General features: G+C 28.8%; 4 protein-coding genes across 6 annotated transcripts; 2 read left to right on the plus strand and 2 right to left on the minus strand.

Annotated features, from left to right (window-relative positions):
- The first annotated feature begins 461 nt into the window (after positions 1–461).
- LOC119677322 (putative uncharacterized protein DDB_G0282133) lies at positions 462–4,600 on the plus strand. Its single transcript, XM_038088620.1, has 3 exons — positions 462–589; positions 681–850; positions 929–4,600. The coding sequence occupies exons 1-3, from the start codon at positions 530–532 to the stop codon at positions 4,572–4,574; spliced, it is 3,876 nt and encodes a 1,291-aa protein (XP_037944548.1). The 5' UTR covers positions 462–529; the 3' UTR covers positions 4,575–4,600.
- A 2,190-nt stretch (positions 4,601–6,790) lies between these two features.
- On the minus strand, positions 6,791–13,457 carry LOC119677323 (aquaporin-11). 2 transcript variants are annotated; one of them, XM_038088621.1, is made up of 5 exons: positions 13,304–13,457; positions 10,530–10,779; positions 10,180–10,454; positions 8,936–9,074; positions 6,791–7,086 (listed from the first exon to the last, which is right to left on the minus strand). In XM_038088621.1, the coding sequence occupies exons 2-5, from the start codon at positions 10,705–10,707 to the stop codon at positions 6,854–6,856; spliced, it is 825 nt and encodes a 274-aa protein (XP_037944549.1). In that variant the 5' UTR covers positions 10,708–10,779; positions 13,304–13,457; the 3' UTR covers positions 6,791–6,853. The 2 variants fall into 2 exon arrangements, with proteins under 2 accessions (XP_037944549.1, XP_037944550.1); XM_038088622.1 differs by having other exon boundaries at positions 6,791–7,056; positions 13,304–13,455.
- Positions 13,458–16,632: 3,175 nt separating this feature from the next.
- LOC119682756 (transmembrane protein 186) lies at positions 16,633–17,584 on the plus strand. The gene is made up of 3 exons (XM_038096259.1): positions 16,633–16,668; positions 16,728–17,225; positions 17,290–17,584. The coding sequence occupies exons 2-3, from the start codon at positions 16,729–16,731 to the stop codon at positions 17,309–17,311; spliced, it is 519 nt and encodes a 172-aa protein (XP_037952187.1). The 5' UTR covers positions 16,633–16,668; position 16,728; the 3' UTR covers positions 17,312–17,584.
- An 81-nt stretch (positions 17,585–17,665) lies between these two features.
- LOC119683649 (organic cation transporter protein) lies at positions 17,666–23,846 on the minus strand. Of its 2 annotated transcripts, XM_038097444.1 has the most exons (11): positions 23,485–23,846; positions 23,107–23,368; positions 21,119–21,225; positions 20,475–21,050; positions 20,072–20,192; positions 19,906–19,999; positions 19,802–19,822; positions 19,634–19,734; positions 19,489–19,569; positions 19,318–19,428; positions 17,666–17,887 (listed from the first exon to the last, which is right to left on the minus strand). In XM_038097444.1, exons 1-11 carry the CDS (start codon positions 23,625–23,627, stop codon positions 17,759–17,761), a joined length of 1,746 nt encoding a protein of 581 aa, XP_037953372.1. In that variant the 5' UTR covers positions 23,628–23,846; the 3' UTR covers positions 17,666–17,758. The 2 variants fall into 2 exon arrangements, with proteins under 2 accessions (XP_037953372.1, XP_037953373.1); XM_038097445.1 differs by lacking the exon at positions 19,802–19,822.
- Between the last annotated feature and the right edge of the window lie 393 nt (positions 23,847–24,239).

Below are 24,239 nucleotides of genomic sequence, written 5' to 3' on the forward strand. Positions count from 1 at the left end.
AATCGATATTTTTACCGAAATAAAAACCGAACTGCACCAATCCCTTTATTGAATCGGAACGAAGTCCTGAAAGTTTGTAATATACGATAATAGTCTTTAATTTTATATATTGGATTAGTTGCTTGATCTAAACGAAGAAATTGTGCAGTCGTCATTTCTGCGCATCGATTCAGTTATACTGCGTATTAGTTTGATATATTTTGCATACAGTATGTGAAAGATTTTTTATTATTTCAGTTGCAATTATCAAATTCAATTGCACATTTTTATATGGTAAATTATTTATTCTTGCATATTTTTTCAAAAAAATTTAATTATATATATGTACGACATATATCGGAGATATATTTAAATATATATAATTTTGTTGCAGAATTTTAATATTTCTCCACTATTGTTGCCGTACTGAAATCAAATTTTTTGACGTACTGTACTTTTAGAAAATAAAAGGAACATTCATATTAAAAGATAAGTTGAAATTGTAATTTTGTTTAGATCGAATAAATGCCATTGGATTTAATTTGAACAAATGGACGATAATGTCGATATTTACGCAGATCTTGACGAATTCTATGTGGTTGAAAAAAAAGTAAGCCTAATTGACAAATGTTTTTTTGTTCCGAATAATAAATTGTTCTAAATAAAAGATTCCTTGTTGGCTAATTTTTTGTTTTTTCTAGAAAGCAGATGAACAAGCATCTAGTGACAAAGTAGTACAGGATTTACGGGATGAAAATAAAGATTTAAAAAAACAATTAAAAAATATAAGAAATAACTTTCAAGCCATGTTGACAACAGTCCGACAGGAAATAAAACGTAAAGATGAACAACTAAATGAAAAACGCAGAATGTAAATACAATATTTATTATTTATATTATTTATAGCAATTATTTAAAAGTGTTTATTATGATTTCTTTAACAATGCAGTGAAGACGATCGGATATTTAGGCGTCGCGCATATCTATGTAGTAATTGTTCGCGCCCTTTGGACGTTGATATTCAATATAAAGACGCGTCTCAACAAACAGATATTAATTTTTTAAATCAAAACTTCGAGAAGGAAGGAAGGGTACAAATTAGTAGTAAAGTTAATTTTACACATTTAAACATAAAAGAACAGGAATCTAAAAGTAAGAATCAATATGTGGAAGATATGAATTCACATAATGATTATAACAATACATACGAAAGTTATAGGCATGAACATTTTTATGATGGTTGTGCGTCCAAAGAACGTGGGGGTCGCAGTAACAAATATTTCAATGACACATCTAGAGAAGATTGTCGTGATAAACGCGTGGAACGTTCAAGTTTACATAATGATCGTAGTCACAGTAATCGACTTAATACTGAATATGGTGGTATCGCTCACTTTGAGCAAATACCAACTGCTTTTAGTAACCAAAAAACTGCAAAAGAAGGAGAGAAATTTAATACTAAAAATTATTCTGCATATTCCTACTTAAGAGACCATGAGTCTAAAAATAGGGATCAATTTGTGGCACGATCAAGTTCACATAACGATTCTAACAGCAAATATCAGAATGATAGGCATAACCATAAATACGATGATGGCCCAACTAAAACAAGTGGCGTTAGTAGTCATAAATATGCTGGTGATGTGTCTATAGAAGCTGATTGTCGTGATAATAAGAATATTGGGAACAGATTTACTGAAACTGATAGTCGTAGCCGGAAATATGTAGAAACTCATAGTCGTAACCCAAATAATTTTAGTCACCAAAAATATAAGTTCAGTCTGTTAACCGAAAATGAAAGCCATAATCACAAAAATTATACTAACAAACCTAAGGACAGTTCCTATATTAAAAGTGTACGCAACTCTAGAAAGACAATTTCTAGTATGGAAGATATGCAAGGACGTCATCATAGATATGATAGTAAAACTGAAGTTAAAGCTACAAAAGGTGCATCCAGTAGCAAACAACGAGCTCAAAGCGTGGAAAAATGTAAAACTGAAGTTCGCTCATCGGAGAGGTTAAAACAAATGAATAAAATTGAATACAAAAACTTTGATTCAATAGGTGAAAAGATTAAAACTTCAAAAGAGGATGTATTGGAGGAATCTGATAAAAGTGTTAAAACTAAAACTACATCTAAGAAAAAGGACAAAAAAGAGATTAAACATTCAAATAGTGAAGTAAATATGTTACCAAAAAAAGTTAATAAAACCAAACAAAGTGCTTCCACTCAAAATAAAAGTGAAATTAACAAGCAAAAATTAATAGAAAAAAATAAACGACAAAACACTGATATTGGTATAGTTAACCCAGAAACATTAACTGTAACAAGCTCAAAAAGCTCTCGGGAATGTATAGATACAAATAAAAATGTGCCAGATGTTTCCAAAGAAAATAGCGATTTGCATTCTGCTGAAGAAACTTCCAAGAATGAGAAAAGCCAAAGTGCTACAAAATGTAAAGAATCTGTTATTAGTTACGAAACTAAAAGCCCTGATGCTGAAATTGTTGTGAATAAAGCAGCTATCGACGAAAGTGCTCAGGATAGTAAAAGTTTAGGTTTAATAGAAGCTTCACAAAAAACATCTAACAATAGAATTAGGGAATGCTCCGAAAAGCATACAGAAGCTGTTGTTGAGAGTAAGCTCGAAGAAATTCCTGATCATAGCAAGAATCCAATTCTAAATGCCGATAACATCACGACAGAAAAAGATCTGATTATGGTTTCGAATAATGAATCTGCAGAGAATATTTCTGATAATATTGATGCCAATAGAAGTACGATTGATCATAATAAAGATACCATTGTAAATGTCGATAACAATAGCACAGAAGAACGATACAATGATTTGATTGTAGTTTCAAATAATGAATCTGTAGAGATTGTTATTAATAGTATTGATACTAATAAGAGTAGGGTTGACAATAGCGAAGATACGGTTGTAAATGTCGCTAATAACAGCACAGAAAAACAATACAATGATTTGATTGTAGGGTCAAATAATGAATCTGTAGAGATTATTATTGATAGTATTGATACTAATAAGAGTAGGGTTGGTCATAGCGAAGATACAGTTGTAAATGTCGCTAACAACAGCAAAGAAAAACAATACAATGATTTGATTGTAGTTTCAAATAATGAATCTGTAGAGATTATTATTGATAGTATTGATACTAATAAGAGTAGGGTTGATCATAGCAAACATACAGTTGTGAATATAGATAATAACAGCACAGATAATGATCTAATTATAGTTTCAAATAATGAATCCAGAGAGGATGTTACTGATAGTATTGATAATAATAAAAATAAGTTAGATCCTAATAAGGATACAATTGTAAATGTCGATAATAAAAGCACGGAAAAACATAATAATTCGAAAATAGTTTTAAATAATAAATCCGAAGAGTTTATTACTGATAATGTTAATGCCAATAAGTGTGAGGTGGACAGTATTAACAATAACAAAATAGAAAGTGAAGTGTTATGTCAACAACCTACAGAATTGTATTCCAATTCCAGTGGGTCTAAGTCTAACTCTAACTCTATAACAAAACAAGAAATTGAATTACAAAGAAACTTTGAAAATACTATACCGCATAAAACACGAAAGCCAAAACTGAAACGAAAATGTGTGGATAATTCAAATGCCACGGTAAGCGGTGTGGCACCAAAAAGACGGAAATGTAAGAATAAAAATTCCCATACGCCTGTAGATGAAATTGATAAAGCCTTAAATGACATGTTCAATACGGAAAGCAATCCGGTATCCGAATTAAGTGTGACTGAAGATACAAATTCACAAAATCAAATGGGCGGGGATAATAAAACATCTATCTTACAGGATGAAATGAACCGAGACGAAGAAGAGATGAAAGAAGCAATTAAATCTATTACTACGAATAATTCCAATGTTGACACTACGGAATATGTTGAAATGCAATCAAATTTAGTGAATACGACACCTGGAGTTATATTAGATTTAAATAATTATAATGTTAGCATTGACAGCAATATGCATTTGAATCCCTCGTTAGTAGTATCCGCTGAGCAATTAAATGAATATGAGGTGATTGACTCTTTTGATTGTCGCACCGAAATTGTACAAGGTGATTATAATATGGAAAATAATGAGACATGTATAGTACCGAATTCGTATGAATCTGTGATTTATTTGCCAATAGTTACAGAGAACAATAATCACAATATACATTTTCCTGAAAATTCTGTATCTAATCATCACGAAATGAATGATGAGTTGATAATAAATAATACGGAATTAAATAACAATATAAACGACAATAATAAATTAGTTACTGAGCCAGCAATTCAAAGCTTACACAATGATAAAGAAACATCATTTATAAAATGTATAGTAACTGATTCAGGTTTTGTGCCGAATTGGAATACAAGCATCGATGCAAATAGTACTAACAACAGTAGTTTGAACGAAAGTCAGAAATCGAGTACTGGAGAAGCAAAACATATGAAAGTTGGTCGACACGAATGTGTAATAGAATCTGAATCTCCAGATGTGACAACTATATTAATACCTGGACGTAAACGTCGCAAACGTTATCCAATGAAATAGTTATTATATTTTTTAGTTTATTAGTATTTGGATGTAATTTATTATATTGTTATAATATCGTTAAAATCTATTTAAAATGTATTATATTTATTACTTTTATAATATTTTTTTTTATAATTATTTTTAATAAAATATTTTTTATATAATTTCTTACTTTATCACTTTTAATATAATATTAATTATTAATATATTAAGAACATAATTTTAACATAATAATATTATAATAATATTAATATAATAATATTCATATGATAATATAATATTATTAATATAATATTAATATAATAATATTAATATAATATTATCAATAATTAATTAAGTATAAGTTTTAAGTATATTTTTATTATATTTTTAATATAATATTTCAAATTATTTGCCATTTTTAGTTTTATATTACTTTAAATAATATGAAAAGTATATGAATAAAACACTTATTTTATTTGTTAATTTCAAACAAAAATTGTATTTTATTAATTTATAAGCTATTTTGGTTTACTTCATAAACTATTATCAGTGTGAATGATGTTTTTGTTAATTAATTTAATGTTTTAAATTAATAAAATAACATTAATAACACTGAAGATGGTATACAATGGCTTATAAAAAAATAACTATAATTTTTGTTTAAAATTAATGTTTTATTTACATATTTTAAATAATGTAAAGTGAAAAAATGACATTAAAGACCACAAAAAAAAATAAAAACTTTAAAAATTCATATCAAAAATATTTTTATAAGAATATTGTAATTTAGTAATTATTGCTATTTATAAGCACTCATTTTTTTTTTGCAAGGTTTTATGTCGTCTTTTTGCTTTGTATTAAATTTACTTTAAAATTCAGTTTGTTACGAAGCGCTGTAACTTTCAATAATGAGAGAGTACAGCTTGACTCCTTGACTACTTTGTAGAATATATGTCATATTTACAAAGTAAAATTAGATAAGTAAAAGTAGATAATGAAAAAAATTGAAGAATGGTTAAAACAGAAGTCCCATGGATTGAACTTCTTGTTGTTGATCCTTTTTTCTTATATAATCTACTTACACTATAAATATTTCTTATGTACAATTATTTGTAAAAAATATAATGGAATTTTGAACTGCCGCACATTTAAGCAATCTGATAATATTAAGGTTAATGGTCATTTGAAGAATTGTTTCTTTTTGTAATGTTTAAGGTAAAAAAAATGTTTTTTTTTTAATTTTAAAGTAATTTCTCAGCAGTTAGATCAAGCGCTACTTGATCCTTTTACTTTAAATGTAGAACCTTCAACTTGGTACACAGAAGCAAATCGGAAATATCTAGATTAATATTTGTCCTAATGGAACACTGAACTATAGGAGGACATGGACCCAGGCTCGGCCTGCCCTGTAGTATCATCTAGCTCGGCGCTTGAAGAAAAGACACAATAGCACCTGTTGTGTCTATGTCAAGGCTTGTTTAGAACTAGCTTTTAACTATTGGGCGCCCCGTTCTTTAACAGGCTCGGTGATATTTTCACCATTAGTATTGGCCATATACTTGCTTTTATTTATGCAACTGGCTGGTTCTATTATGGCTATTTTTTTAACCATAATTGTGAGTAATATGGAATCAAGACGGCTTAGCTAATTGAGAAGGTTTCGATCTTCCTTCCACTTCACCTATCTAACTTATTTATTTTTATGGTGCACTTTAACCTAATGTTGCATCGAAAACGTTCATTGAATCTCTTGTAAGATAGAGAAACTATGTTGTAAAAGTTGTAAAAATTAAATCATTTACTTAGAATTTAATGTTAGTATATAATATAAATGTAATTATTTTAATTATTACAAATAAAAAACAAAAAAATTACAAATTATATATAAGATCACTTGCCATTATTTTATATAAAACTCAACTCATCTATATAAGTAATTAAGCTTGTATTATATTGTAATTGAAAAATGAATATTTTTTTATTTAATTAATAAAAGTAAAAAATATAAAAAATTATATTCAACGACAGTAAATTATATCACTAATTTCCATATTGACGTAAAAACTTGTATTTTAATAATTCAAGTATAAACTCGTATTTCAAAAATTAAAAGAAAGTGGCTATTGTTTTTTAAATACATTTTATAATTTATTAATTATTAAATAAAAATGTACGAAGAACTTTATTATAATTTCATGAAATAAAAACATGTAAAAAATAATTTTAACTGGTTAAGTTAACACAAAAAAATTGTGTTTTTTAAATATATTTTTATTTTGACTTCCATATAATCGTTTCAGATGTATATATATCATTTATTCCTTTTTATCTTTGAGTTCATCACCTAGAAGAATTTTTCTTACAGCTGGCAACCGAAATACAACGACAGAGAGTATTGCTCCAGTACATGCACCTATCCAGTAAACAATAATGTGTTCCAGATTCGTGTGTCCTCTGCAGCCCCATTTAAGTGCAGTCGCCAATACAGGATTGAAATAGCCACCGGAATAGTTAAACGCTGAAACCAACATGTAATTAAACGCGTAAACTGTTTTTGTAAGACCATTTATTCTAGTGGAAACCAGTAGTGAATGTACTTGGGTTATAGCATGCATTAAAAACGATGTAATATTTATATGTAAATGAGTTTTGAATGAAGATAAATGGTTTTTAAGATTTAGTTATTGTTGTTATTGTAACCCGCAAAAATCTGCCAGTGTATTCTGTTTTGGGAGTACTGAAGGGTACTTGTTCGTCGAACTCAACGAGTAGTACCGGGACGCGGACCCAGCTGTTTTTGAAACCATATTTTAGTCCATACCATTATTGTGCCTCTTATTAACTAAACTCTATTGAATATAATTTATCTAACAGTTCAACATACAAGAAAAATTTTTAATGATTAGAACTGTAAAGGTTTGTATAAATTGTTTATAAATAAATACACAGAGAATGTATGGTTCAATGAACTCAGTAATTTTGGTCGTTTAAGGAAACTATCTATTTAAAGAACGTGCTTAGGTAAACATTGAATATGTGGTCTGGTACCATTATACTATTAAGAAACATGCAATTTTTATATACATTTATTCATGATGGACGGAATAGTACAAGAATCTATAAATAACTTCGCCTATTACTTTTATCAGTTGTTTTTTTAGTTTTTTTCTTAAATTTGCTGGATATATATACCAATGAGCATCGTTTTGCACTATATCCCGGACTCAGAAAAAGTCAAATAATAAAGCTTATATTGCCACATATTTAACTATTCTGCACATGTTGTCTAATGCCATTTAAGTTGAAATAAACTACATACTTTAAGAAGTATATACATGATTCACTAACATTTGATAAATATCTCATACTGTTCTCTAAAAGCAAACATAGAGATTTTGGAGACCTTATACGTTAGAACATAGTATAGGAAATTCATGTGTCTCAATGAACTTATAATAACCTTCTATGTAAGAACCTAATGTGGAAAATGTGATTGCTTCAATGAACTTCATTATGGTAATTGTTTCTTGAAGTATAACAAAACTACTGAACTATTAAATTTTCGAAGCATCTCGTTTAAGTGGTCCAATATTTAATTAGATATTTCAAGAAAATAACTATTTATTTTCTTGAATGGATATTCATTATCTGGCCAATTTTATTATAGTTCAAGAACGGTGTCCACCCAAAACAGGATAAATTGTTTCAAAATAATTTGTTTTAGAAAAATTATCCATTCTAGAGGATATATCTCTTATATCTCAATATCTTTTCCGTTAGAAGAGGCAACTCTGCGGTCAAGGGCTATCCATTAGTTATCCATTTGACTGTATTTGAAATTTGACTTTTAACTTTGATAGTGATTCTATGGTGTACACAAAAGTGTAGAATTATAATTAACAGTGTTATACTCTTTCGATTGGGAGTTGGAAACGTGAAATGAACATGTATTGTTTTCAGATGAAATCGTTATCAGTGATGAAGCTCACTTAGATGAACACATAGGTGAAAGAAATAGAGGATAATATAAGAGAGGATTATTCAAAAAACCCATAGAAAGTTATAGTTTGAAGTCATTTAAGTCATAAGATATTATTATTCAGATTCGAAATCTCAAGCGATATTTTTTTAATAAGTATTGTAAGTAAGAGTAAGAGTATTGTAAGAAAGTATGATTTGTATAATATCACAGTCAAGGGATATACCGAAAATATATAATATGTATAATATATATTATATTATATATATTTATTTATACTAGTTAGACTTACTTGTTAGATTGTGTGACACATACAGTTATAATTTTTTTTACCCATAATTATAAATTTTCTTGGTGTAATGGATTTGTATAAATGTAGCATAGAATATGTTATATTAGATAAAATTTAAATTCGTACCTGCAACGACTAAACTGGTACCAATAAATGAATCAATTATACTACCGAATTTTGGTTCTCTTTCACTTATTGTTTTCGATGCTAGACGACAGAGTAGTGTAGCTATTCCTTCTATGACTGCGCCAACATATGGACTAACCTTACAAAAGTAAGAAAAAAATTATTAGACTTTATTTATGTATAAATTTAAATATATAGATAGAATATAGAAATAGTTTAATGATTTCTAATAAATATTTACTCTTAATAAAGATAATAGTAGTTACTGTGATTAAATTTATATACTTGTATATACAATATATAGGAGTGTTAGGGGGAGTTTGATCAGAGTGTAATCCAAGCATAGACTTATTAGCTCCTAACGATACCAGAACATTGTAAATCTACATGATTTCGTATAGGCATTTTTGCGAATGTAAGGAGTACTAACAGTTTTATTCGTGGAAAATAACCAAGCATACCTAAAGAGTGTTTTGAGACCAAACTTTTTTGGGATTTAAAAACAGGCACTGTCTACCGTGGTTGTAGTACATATGCGTCGTGTCAATTGGTTGGTTTTATAATGTATAAACTTATATAAAATTTCCTAATCGTATTTGGAATGATTATGTGAAACAATTCTACGAAGTTTTTAGGTAATTATTCAATTTTTAATTAAGAAGACAAAATTGCAACAATAGAACCTCTTCATCATCGATGTAGTATTATGTTAGAATACCCAATTCAATTCACAAGAATAAACTGAAGTCATAGTATAGACATAAACAGTTGACCGAACTAATTTGGCCATTTCTTACTTGTGCCTAAATTATAACTCTTTCCATCATGACAGCACTTATTAGTTTATTTGTTCCATTACACTTTCACTACAGGTACGAAGGTTTCTGGTTCATTTTTTTAATAATTTATCATAACGTTTATTCTCTATCCATAGGCCTTTCCTAATTTTTACCTTACATCCTTATTATAGGAACCCTTATTAAATCCAATACAACCTTATAGGATTTCTTATAATAGGAACTCTTGAAACTGTAAAAAAATTTTGGCGTCATATAAGAAGAAACTTGAAAGACATAGCTCTATTCGTCTTTCAAGACGAATATAGTACTAAATAAATGATTACTATACGTGTTACTACCACTTAATTTCAAATTCTTATCTAGTGGACAGTAGTAGTTTTATAAAATAAAATAGATGCATCATACTTCTGCTTTTCCATTTAGATCAATGAGTATTCAACATACCTGCAAATCTGCATTACATTCTTCAAATGCTCTGCCTGCATGAGTTTCTGCAAACTCAAACCACCAAAAAACCTGAACGATTCGATAAACACAACAGCCTCCCATAAGCTCAGCCCAAGTACGTAGTGCGACTTCTTTTATAGAAGTGCGCCCTTCGACCATATCTTCCATATGTGTGTAAGGGCAAGCGGAAGCATCACCCCAAACTTTACCCCACCAAACCGTAAGTAAAAATAAAAATATAGCATAGGCAGCTACACCGAAGTTGTCAGCGACTTAAATATTAAAATAGAAAATTAAAATAGAATAATTTAAAATTGGTTCTAATAGATTAAAACATTGTTACTTACCAATGATAAGTTCGAAACAGCATGCACAGAGCTCAGCAGCTGCTATAGCCTCATTTATAAGTATCGGTACGATACCATCTTCGTTAAGCATGCGTTTTGCTATCCGTCGTGCAATTTCTGCGGCAATACAGCAACCGACCATAAAGCCGGTGCTAATGGCAAGTGAACTCATTGACATTGCGAGGATTTTTTAATAAATATTATAAATAACTTAAATCTATGACTAGAGATGTCTTCTGATGTATATCAACTGTCAATAACAAAAAATAAAATTTCTATGTTAACACTTATCAACATCATTGGTTCTAATGTTATTACAGGAAGTTCTCTAATTATGTGTCATTTTTTGAACTTTAATAAGTTTTACTTGGCGTACTTTAATTCTTTTACATAAATTATTTGGTATATGATTCTAAAACGTTGGCTAACCAAAATGTTGTACTGGTTGACACGGTCGTAGACTTTTGGACCTTTAGCTATAGTATAAATATGTCTAGTTTTTAGGGCAGACACGTTGAGTACTGAGATATTTGGAGTGGGGGTTGCGTTCTTCCTTATCATATAAGGGAATTTGCTAAACTTCAGGTATATAAGAGCCGAATATTCCTAATCACAGAATATAACAGAAAATATTCTAATATCATACTCCGATTCCAGTGTATCTGGTGGTCTCAGAAAATGTGCCGAACTGTACTAAGTTATATTAGAGTCACAGAAGGTATACAGAAATAAACAGAGCTAGAAGGGGTTGAGGTGGAACTCGCAAGTATCTAGGCGCTCTATGGCAAGGATGTGATTTGAAAAATATAGTGGAACGTGATTGAAAAAGTTATAATATTTATTGAGTGACATAGTAGCCTAATTTCACACGGATAGAAATACTCTGTGTTCCACCCATGATGACAAAATCACATACTTATATACTCTCAATGAAATAATGAAATATTTCATACACTTAACATTACCTGAACGAAGAAGTCGTTGGATGCAATAATACCAATAAACTAACTTACCCTTGCTTTTTAAAGATTTTAAAAAATTAAAGTTTGATATTTTTTGTTATCGCTTCTATAACAATATTCAAATTCTATTCTAAGTCTAATTCTATATAACAATATTAAAGCTTTACCAACGGATGCCTGCGTAATATTTTGAGAATCTGGTGGCTACGTAGAATTTTAGATATGGAACTACTTCAGCATACAAACAGAGAAGTAATCAACAAATAAGTTGGAAAAGTTGGAAGTTGGAACAAGGAAATATAATTGGAGTGACCAACTCTCTGAAAGCCGTACAACGAAATACACCATACAATACTTCAATAGAACCACCAAGGCAATAAACAAGAAGAACACCTGGAGAAGAACGATAACGAATGAAACCGGCAAATCTTTAAATGAATCACGTTATATTGCTAGAGATAGAAATAGTTTGGAGATTCTATGTAAGAAGTCAATGCTCCTAGTGGACTACGGGTAATAATAAAAAAATAGCAATATTTATATTATAATTTCAGTGAACACTGATAGAGAAGAATATGTATATCGTTTAAACACATTTTTTTCTAATAGGAGTATCTATACATATATTTTTGTAAAGACATTTTTTTTATAAAAGCTGTTGATATTAGAAAATGATAGTCAACATTATGTTAGGTTCAGTTAGGTAAGGTTATAATGATTAACTATAGGCTGTTAGCTCATTGTATTACCGTACAAACCTCGAAAATTTTAAAACAAACTGGAATTTTTAATAAAGCTAAAAATAATTTTTAATGAGAGATCTTGTAGCTGACTAAAATTTTTTACAAAGTTAATCCCTAGTATATTTAATCTTTGTTGCGTATAAACGTTATGTTATTGCCACGTATATTTGAATTCCATTTCTTATACGTTAAATATTAAAAAGACCTGGTATATAGGAGAAGGAAAAATCGGATGTGAGTAAGAAATAAATATGAGGCTGGCGGCCTATTTACATATGACGCTGGCGGCCTATTTACATATGACGCTGGCGGCCTATTTACATATGACGCTGGCGGCCTATTTACATATGACGCTGACGTCCTATTAATAAAAGGCGATCTGTTAACATATGGTAGTAGCATCCTATTATTATATGACTCCAACGTCATATTAATAGATGGCGCTGGTAATTTGTGCGATATTAATAACGCATAATTAACGTTTTAATATGATTTTGAATTAGATTGTAAAATTTATTGTTTTACATATAATAATCTAAGTTCTCATGGTTAATCGAAGAAGACATATATCCACATAACAAAAAGAAGTACCTCAAACGAAAAATTGATCAGTGAGCTTTACATACAGAAAACACGATGTACTTGAATATTGCATGTTGGAAGTATAAGAATCTAGACATATCTGGTACAAATTTAATGAACATTATTAGAAATTATAGATTTAGGGATTATAGATATCTGAAAATATTTTCAAAATTTTATTACTTTTATGTTGCCCTTGTCACATTCTTTTGATTGTAGTTTATTAAAATGAAAAAACAAAAAAAAAAAAACAAAATTTCACAGTTTTTTGGGAAGCTAAAAATAGTTGCTGTCTGTCGTCTATATGTTATGTGTAAATTATTTGTAGAATAATTTGTCGCAATTCCTAAAAGAAATCACAGCAAAATTGTTCAAAATTAAATAAAATCACGTATTGAAAATTAATGCTTTACGCAACACTTTCTAGACCATCGAGCATGTAAAACTATAACAATTTCAAAATTTTTTTTTAAAATGATTTGTTTACCTTTTGAATAATATTTTTCATAAAAGTTCAAAATATTTATTCATTAAATTTTATAAATTTTTTTTTCACATTTTATTATTGTAAAATAGATGTACGCGGCCCAAATAGCCGCGCTGCTATTTGATTAAAACAAATTGTTTGGCAAACTTTAAGAGACTGCTCAGTCTTTAAAACACAGACCTATCCGTTGATTTTCAATATTTTGCAAAAATTTTCAACCCAATAAAAGAGATAATTTTGGCAAATTTATGTTTAATAGATCTGAAAATCTAACAGTTGCTCCCTCTCTCTATAAAAATGTTGTTATTATTATTATTTTGATATGCTACATTCTGAAAAAGTACTTTCGGTTTTTGTATATATTCGGATATATATTTATAAACATACAAACATAGCATTATATACACATAGTATTCATCCAGAAGCAGAAAAGATCTACAATGGTGGCAGTGCACCGCTCTGTTGGGAGTCAGTGCCGTGTTTATTTTTAGTATTAAACTTTAATAATTTTTTATAGTATTTTTTTATAGTATTTTATAGTACTTATTCTTAAGAGATGGTTTTATGGGGTTCAAGTCTCATAGTGTAGGTTACGTTGTCTTTCACGTACTGCAAAAAAAAAACACACTCGGACATGATAATTTAAGTTTTAGCACCAATCTGAGCATTAACCAAAGGAGATTATTTTTGTAGGAGGAATATTCAGACGAAGACCAAGGAATGTAAGAAGTATCCACTTTATCGGTATGAGTACTTACTAGCTAATAGCCTATCAGCACCAAAACAATTTTATTTACTTGGATCAGTTTGGACTAATGAAGAAAATTTCCTCATTACAAAGTGGACTAATTCACTTTTAGATATTTTTATGTTTCAGTGAAATACAATTTAAAAATAACAGCAAAATTCAAATGAATGCAGTTGGTTAATCTTAAATGTATACGATATATTTTTATGATATGCTCTTAGTTTTTTAATTGATCAGTTTATATACATATGTTAAAAAAATATTTAATTAATTTATTAATTATTTAAATAACTTTTTTCTTATTTTGTTTTCTAGTACCTCGAACATTTCTTGTATCTACTGCAGCTACAAACTGTTCTCCAAATTCACGAATTTTGGTATACCGCACTTCAATAATAGTATAGACACATTTTTCCCCGTAAACTATTATATGTATATTATGTATGTATGTTTCTATTAAATAGTAACGTACACACTTATATGCTATTTTTGTATTGTTTTGGTTTCCATGAGCTTTTGAGCTTACATTGTTGAGTGATCGCAATTTACTTTAATACGTAGGCTTAAGTGTTCAAAATTTTTTAAATAACGTATCATCACGTGCAAAGACAACAAATACTCATATATATTCTATACAATGGCGTCATTATTCACAAAATTAAAAAAAATAATGACCATTAATTATAACAGAATTGGAATTTTTTTTTCAAATTTACTCTTATATTAGAAAAATGAAAATAAACATTATCATCGTAAATATATTTACTATATATTATGTATTGATTTAGCTATATGTAATATAAATTTATGATTAAAGTACGAAATTTGTACTTAATAATTAAAAATAATAATATTATATAAAGCATATTTGTACTAATTTGATAATAGTTTTTTATAGGAACATTTATAACCTATATATCTTGTAATATGCTACAAAATGAAGGGATTAATAAAATTTAACCTTTAAAAGGGGCTTGTTGACACAAGATGCTTTTAACAAAGCAATTTACAACCGGAGCTGTTCACACTAGCTGCTTCCAATTCATGGATTTATAAACGCTTTGTAACCATAGCTGTGTTTAAAAAATTACTAGTGTCAATAGAAAAATATATAGTAATTTTGAATTATTTATTGTCGCGATTTATGAGCTCTTTTAAAAACTGTGACTATAGTGTGAATAGTCCCATAAGAGTCCTATAACGCTCCGCTGCAAAATCCCGAACAGCGTTCATTAAAAGTCCCTAGTGTGAACAGGCAATAAAAATTGGTACTGAAATTATTTGAATAAGTTTTACGAATACCAGCAGAATAAGTGTGTATAACAACTGTCATAAAATAAGGTAGATTGAGATATTAATTATAAATAATTAATATTTAAGCATGATTTTTTAGTATGTTAACTAAATCGTCTTTTTATTCATCGGTTTACAGTAGAAGTTATAATTTGATTTCTAATATTCATAAACCTTGCAATACTACTTTATTTGGAGCAGTCTTGACAACTTTTAAAAGTTTTAATTGATTGAAGACAGTACTTGTTTTATATATTGTTTTGTTAGTCACGTGGCACCAAATTATTTTTCTTATTTGGTTATAAGCATTAAGCAAACCAAAATTTATGGACATATCTTTCACAATAAACACTGACACAAGTTAGAGCTTACTGACAGTACAAAGAATCGGTTTTAAGTTCAGAAAGGCAGAAGAGTGTCTAATTACCAATTGTTTAAAAATATTAAGTACAATTTATAGGAAGAGCAGGTTTATTTAGCATCACTAACTTACTTAATACATACTAAATTTTTAAATAATAAATAGCAATACTGCAATAATTATAACTCTAAAAATCAATAATCAGTTGTTGCAGGTACAAGAATTGTAGCAAAAGTAAATGAGGAACGTTCGTTTGTTAGCCAAATGTTGTTGTTTAACTGGAGTTTATCATCCACATGTTAAATGTAATATTATTAAGTTGTAAAATTAATTACGACTCTATATAGCTTACAATTTTACAAATATGAACTATTAATTGATATTAAGATTGGTATTTAGGTTTAAACGATGCAACATTTTGGGTAACTTTGGGTTACACTTCATCCAAATTCCGTATATAATAAATTCAAGAGTATGGATACGCGTATCACTACTAAGTGGATCAATTTTATTTAAATATGTAAGAGTGGATTTAAAAAGTAACTAGAGTGTTGAAATTGCATTGTATATAAGCAAGATACAATTCAATTTAAATCCAGGAGTCGAGCCTTTTTTAAGTCTATCAGCTCCAGTCCAGTACAGTAACAGGCTTCTACAATATTTAATTTAGGCTTGTATATACACGAATATGCAATACTTACAATATTGTGTTTGAATGAAAAACGCTTCTGATTATTAATTAAATTAATTCTTTTAAAAAGAATTAAAAAATCTCGTTAGTTTTTAAATACGCCTTACTTATATATTTTAACGGGGGTACCTAATACAGGCATTAGAAATATGTAAATTATAAAATACGTTTACCAACACTTTATGTACAAACGTCAGCTGTAGTAATTATTTTATAACAGCTGTTATTGTTTATTGTGATATAAAACCGCATAAGGAGTTGAACGTTTACAGGTATATATGTATATATATATAATATTAAATAAATTATTAAATAACTAATATATTTAAAGAATGAATGTCTTACAAAGGGGATTTCTGCAGAGTTGCAGATTTAGCACAGTGAAAAATTTATATAAAATACCTGCAGCTTACACGTGCTACGGAACGGAATTACAGCATAAAAAATTAATGAATACTCATAGAATGAATACTACATTCAAAAGTCGATGGGAAACTATATATCAATTACCCATTATTAGGGCAGCTTCGGTAGTAAGTCAGATTAAAACTTATCAGGGTATTGCTACAGCAATTTCAGTGCCAATTAGCTACGCGTTTGAGCAAGCTGTGCTCTTCCCAACTAATACCTGCTTAGTAGTCACAATCATAGGAGCATCTGGTCTCATCACATTGACGCTATTTAGCTTGGTAATACGCAATTTAATTGGTTTTATTTATATCAACAGCGAGGAACAGAAGATAAAATTTGCTTATCTTGATTTTTGGGGGAAACGGAAGGAAAGAATTGCGGATGTTTCAGCCATAGAAGTTAATAACGAAGAGAAAAGGTCATTTATTAATAATTTTTATCAAATTATAAAGTTTCGAAATAAGAAAAATATATGTTTAAAGCTTTCAAATAAATTTGGTGTGATCTTGGATCCAGACAGGTACGCGGAACATTTCGGTGAATAGATATATCACAAAATATGAAAAGTTTATTTAAAGTAAACTACGGTTTTGCTAATTTTAATTGTTTTATTGGAATAAAAATTATAATAAATTAATTCATTGAAAATACGTTACATAACCAGATCTAAGTGGATTCCATGGATCACCATAAAAGTTGCGAGCATGCAGATCACATTAGACGAGTAATTTTTAATTTTAAAGTTGTAATTTTTTTATTTAGTGTTAAAGCTAACATATTTTATGTTAAATAAGTATAAAAATTGTATATTATATAAAAATATCATTTTTTTGTAATTGTAAATATATAAATTGAAAAGCTATATTGTATATAGGTTTTCTTTAAATACTTAAACAAAAAGTAGCTTTGTACTCCATTATCCAAAATCTATATATTAATCTATTATTAATTTTATCCAGTATCACTTTGAATACCAACAGGCTCATCGTTCGAGTTACTTGTACTATTATTTCTAATTCCCTCTGGTTCATCTTCTGTGGTCTTTTTTTTATTTTTACCTAATAGTTTTGCATCTAATACCTATAAAAAAAAAGTTAAATCATTAAAGTAAATATTTAATATAATATTTGTTAATATTTTACTTTATAATATTTATAGAATATTTATTACTTTTTAATATATTTTATACGAATATTTTTTTTTAGTGTAATAGGGTTATTTTATTTAAAATATACATAGGATGTTATTCAATTTGTTGTTAATATAGTCCGTGGAACTTTTTATTGTTATGAATACGCTTTCAATGACACAATGGTCTTTAATACAATACTATTTGTTTAACATCAAAGTTTTCTGGTTAATCTTAAAATTTAATTAATATCCTAAAAATTTTTAGAATGTTATGTCGTTTTACATGCTGTATGCTAATGTCGTTTTACATGCTAATTTTAATTATAGGGTTTCTTTAATCTTGATAGCCTCTTCGCAACTGCTAACTTTATTGCAACATTGCAAATTTTGATACATATTCTTCTATTCCTGTCTCCCATGCCAACATTAACAAATCAACGCTATTGTAAGTTTAGTAATATCTAAGGGCTCAAAACACTATACATCATTTAGCATGTACAGTCTATCTATCATAATTCTGTGAGATTTTCAAAGTATTCAAGAGACTTTGAAAGGTTGTTATTTATAATCTCATTTAGTTTTTTGGAATAGTTAAACTAAATTGTGCACTGACTACATGAGTGAATGAAATGAAGATGTTTAAATCGTAAAAATAATGTTTTTAAATTTAATTTCGTAGAAACAAATATATTTGCAAGTAAGTTTATTTCATAAAGAAGGCATTTTTCGATGATTATAAGAACTTAAGCAACTAGTTAAATAATAATTATCGCGAAATCAAAGCGAAACCAGATATATGTTCTTTAAAACATTTTCTAAGAAGCAAATGAAGCTCATTATATATATATAAATATATACAGACATAAAAATCTATATAAAACAATGACTACAATGGCAGATTTTTGAAGAAACAGAATTTTTTATGGTGTAATAACCACCATATGGTTTTAAATGGATGTTAGTACTAGTATTTTCAGATATAAAATTTTATTTCTAGTGTAAAACATAGTTTTTTAATGTTCCAAAGTAAATAGATTTAAAAATAAATAAAGTCTAATATAGGAATGTATATACATATATACATATGTCTACATTGTTAATTTTGAGAATATAAATTTAGATATTTAATTTGAAGGGACTTCTAAATTATGTCATAAAAATGAGATATCATAAATTGTTATTATAATCTTTTTAACCCAAATCTTGCAGAAAAGATTTTACAGTGTATGTGATAAGATAAAATTTTAATCTATACGTTAAAAGAAAGGTCAATCTATAAATTTTGTGAATAAAAACAGTAGAGATTTTTTTGAGATAAAAGTAATATTATTTTAAATATTAACTAATCTAATACTAATATAATAATAATATATACTTACTGTATCAGGTAATTTTTTACGAAATGTTTCTGGTAATAACAAGGCCAATATGCCAGCGGAAAATGAAGCTGCGCCAAAAAGAAGTAATGGCAGAGGTTCAAAATAAACTCCCTAAATATATTTAAAAGTACGGTTAATATATTTATTATATACTAATATTAATATTTTTACCAAGAGCGGCACAAAAGGTGCAAGCATAGCACCAAATCGAGCAAAAGTAGACATAACACCAACACCACCACTACGTATTACCTTAAAATATCGAGAAATTGTAATGGATCGTTTATATATAGTTCTATTTATACAAACTACTTACAGTTGGCATCATTTCTGCTGTATAAGTATATATTACAGCAAATGATGATGTAATGCCCAATTTACCAATTAAAAATAGCGTAATAATAGCCCATGTAGTACCTAGTTTCAGAAATCTATTAAAATATATTCAATACATATAATATTTATTTAGAAAAATAAAATTTACGTGATTCCAAATTTAGTTGTACTATTTTATAAGAAAGTATAGAGATTTTTAGAAGAAAGCATTTAAGAAAAAATTATTAACAAAAATTGTTAATAAAATATTACCTTTGGTTATATAGCCACCTGCCACACACGTTACAGCACAAAGAAACAACGAACCGGTAAGAGATAAACGACGTCCAAACCGACGTAATGAAATCTAAATTGATAATATTAAAATAATGTGATAGGCATATCAAATCTAATCTATATATTTATACAGATTATTTACCCAGGCTAAGGAGTAACCAGGTATCTCAACTAAGCAAACCAGTGCAAAATTAATATACTTGTTTCCGCTTAAGTTAGTGGAATTTAATGACAGTCCGTAGAAGACGACAGCGTTGATAGCCCTGTAATAGTATCACATTTTCAATCCATTAAATAAAAATGATTTTATTTAATATTTATAATATATGTTTTAATTATTATAATTATAATATTGTAATTATATATAATATATTACAATATTTAATTATATATTTTAAAATACAGATATGGAGAAAATTATGTTTTCTGTAACTACACTTTTATATGCTGAACATAAGATAAGCTTAATTCGTTACGAGCTAAAAGGTTTTCTAGATCAGTAAATTTTCTATGATGTGATATAATATTTACTTAATAAAGCTTACCATATATATAACATAATTGTATAACGTATCAGTAAAGTTTTTGACTTAAACACTTGCTTTACTGCTGACCAGATTTCATTCTTATCCGCTTTTGATTTGGATTTGGTTCCATTACAATTCTCAACCTTAAAGTTGGCCAATAGTCCCGCTGATAATTCCTTTTTATTTATCGCTGCTGCTCTTTGTATAATTAACCCTGCCTTTTCTTTCTCGTTGCGTGCAAGTAACCAACGTACCGATTCCGGTACTATCCAGTAATATACTATAAAGAATAAAGGCGGTACGGACAGTGCAAATTGTAACAATTGCCAATCGTGAAGTAGCCATGCAGTCAATCCAACCATAGCTTCACCAATAGCGTAGAAATAGTTTAAAACTATTGACGACATTTCACGCATACGAGGACCAACCATTTCCACGCCAATTATAAATGCAAGTGGATATACACCGGATGTTCCGACTGCATTAAGGAAAGCAAATAATAAGAAACTGTTATAGTCCCAAGCAAGTCCCTGGGCTATGCCGGTTATAGCCATAAAAATAATACAAATAATGAAAACTATTTTGCGTCCAAAACTATTAAAAAAAATTGTTATGAAAAATTAGCAAAAAGGAAGTATTTTGTTTTAATAAAGTAAGTATACCGATCAGCAAAGTAACCAGACAATGCTGTACCCAACACAAGACCAGCAAAGTGCATTGTGCCTACAAAAGCTAATTTCCAGATATTCTCTTTACACGTAAGTTGCCACTAAAAATATATATAATATATACATTATGTATTAAATCTTATCGCTTAAGATGATGTCCAGAACTATCTAATATACATATTATTTAAATGTGCACAAAAAGTTCAGAATTGAACCAAAATGGAAGTGATATAGCCGGAATGTCGCCAAGGTCCATCATGGAAAAATAAAATTTATAACGGACTGCGAAATATACTGATGTAAATAAAGACACATAGCTATACTATCAATAGTCAAGTAATTCAAGTACTAAGCTCGTGATTAGTAATGAACTATCTACAGAAACTGAAACAGTAAAGCATGAATAAGGAAGTCATCTTCTACTAGGTTTCAGGCTTATGGGGTTTCATGTGATGAAGTAATGAAGTCACAAAAAAGAAGACAATTATTGGGTTTGACACTATATTGTATCTTGTATAGGCAAGAGAGTAAGGGAGAGAGTGCTAAAATACTATTATGGCAATAATTGGACTTGAAACCATATTACAGCTTGGGCAAGAGAGTATGGTAGAGAGTGCTAAAGTACTACTATGGCAATAATTTGGCAATTATTTGACTTAAAACCATATTACAGCTTAGGTAAGAGAGTATGGGAGAGGGTGGTAAAGCACTAATAAAGATAAAAGAAATAAGTTAAGTTTATAGGTTTAAGACTATTTAAATTATTATTACTTAATTATAATGGCAAAACATTTAATTTCTGTATCTGTGTTTATCAAAGAACAGATAGATAATGTTGGCCGCTTAAGCTCAATGTACGTTTCGCATAAAATCCCATGGGCTGGGTCTACAATAAACAAACTGTGTCATCGGTGTAAGTACTAGGGAAATGTGATGCACTGATGCAAATGAATGTCAGGTAGAGAATAAGCAAAGAACAGTTTGTCAAAATTTGTCGGGATTTTATAAACTCTTATAGACTAGCTTTGAACTAGTAATGGGTAGTGTAATAGATCCTCTGGTTTATTTAGCTTATATTCATATTACATGAATCAATTAGATTTAATCGAAAGTCTTCCTTTTTTTGAAATATAACAAATTAGCTGATTATTAGTTAAAAATTTATTGGAGTGGAAGGAAATCACTATTTTTTGGGCCCTTTGAACATCGGCGACATTAGAATTGCGATGCCCCTTTACACATTTATAAAATTAAATAATTTATTAGTTTATTGCTAATCAAATTAAAATAAATTAATTTTTCTACTTTTAGCTTCACTCCATTTTTTTTAAAATTATATCATAATTTGCACCAGCTGCTATTTTCAATTCAGTTCACAGAATTGCCAATGGAGATAGTTTATCTTGGCTCATCATACTTCTCAAGTAGGTCCTAATCAATTTTAACTTTGAGAAGTTTCTTTGAGTAGAAGCTATACTGACGGGAACTGTGAGGATGATTCTGTTTACTATATAAACATACGAATATACTTCCTCTAAATTATTTTGTTTAATTAAGTCTAGTTTATTCGATTTTAAAAGCAGCAGTTACTCATACGGTTCAAAAGACTGAATTATACCTAAAGCATTATAAAACTTGAGAAGTTCTTCATTTAGTATACTTTTTATATGTTCAAAATATCTATTAAGTGCTTTGAATCAACAAGCGATAACTTTTTGCGAGGCCCGTGTGGGCCTCTGTGCACAACAGATTTATTGAGATCGTAGTATTTCATTTACTGGCCTTTAATAGTATATTTTCTCTACATTTCTCATATAGATATTGTCTATTTGGTAAAGGTATATCATGAATATAATATAATACATAAAATATTTAAAATTGAACCACTCCCTGCTATATGATTTGGCAAGACTTGAACTTAATGTAGTTTTAAAGAAAACAGTACTTGTATTGAAAAATATACACATACTTTGTATACTTACTTCTTGAACTATGGTGCGCTCTTCAGTATCAAAAACCCATTCATGACAACGTTCCTTGACGTTTGTCATGAAATAACTTTTTGGGCATTGACCAAGGTTGTTGTCATCATCACTAGATGTTATACTTTCATTTAAACGAAAACGATAGCAAGTTTCAGGTGTGAATACACCTTTTTTATCTGTTACTCCGGGAGTAGCATTTACTAACCACGGCGCTAATAGATCTGGTTGCGCCGGATTATCACATTTTGGAATTAAACATCTACGATAAAAAAACATTTTATGAATTAAAAGAGAAAATAAAAAAAATTTATTTTCATGTTTGTTTACTGAATTATATTTATTTTTTCACGATTTTATTTGATAAGTAAACACAACCTGTAAGTTGGTGGGCCGGCAGTAAAGACATACGACAGACTATTCGCTGCGGCGAACATTACCGGTAAACAAATTAGTAAGTAATTTGTTTTCTGATAACGTCCGAATTCGCCAATCTCTTCGAGTATTTGGTCGAAATCCATTTTTGAAAATTAAAATTAACAAATTATTTAATTATTTTAACAATTCTCAGTCCTTCATTTGTTATTTTGAGATACTTTCTCCTCACTTTTAAACAATCGTTTGACATTTATTATTGTTTTGTTCTGATTGAATACGTCCGATTTGTTACTTTTACTATTCTTTGCTATTCGCACTTCACTTAGGCAAACAATTCAACCGGAACGCGTCCGTACTACTCGAGCAGATAAATCCAACTGAAAAGCTCAGTATAGAAATCCAATTGAATAGAACAATTTTCAAATTTATTCACCAAAATTACTTGTTTTATAAATAGACTTGCATTCAATCACAAATTGTTATTGTTGTTGATGAAGAGACTGAGTACTCAGCACGTCGTCTATACGCAGACGTGTGGAGAGTAAAAGATAATATGTTGAAGAGATACAGATATAAAAATAAAGACAATAGAAAAATTATTAATGGAGCTTAACGCAGATCACGGATGTTTGAAGGCATGCATTTGAGCTTTACATACAATAAAAAAGTGTGCAATCAATAAGTAGCACGTGCATTTTAAGTAAACAAATTGAACGACAAAGAGACGAGTGAGTCCACTCGTACCTTCTAAAAGT

This window comes from Teleopsis dalmanni, chromosome 2, assembly GCF_002237135.1.
Source record: "Teleopsis dalmanni isolate 2A chromosome 2, ASM223713v2, whole genome shotgun sequence".
Lineage (NCBI taxonomy): Eukaryota > Metazoa > Arthropoda > Insecta > Diptera > Diopsidae > Teleopsis > Teleopsis dalmanni.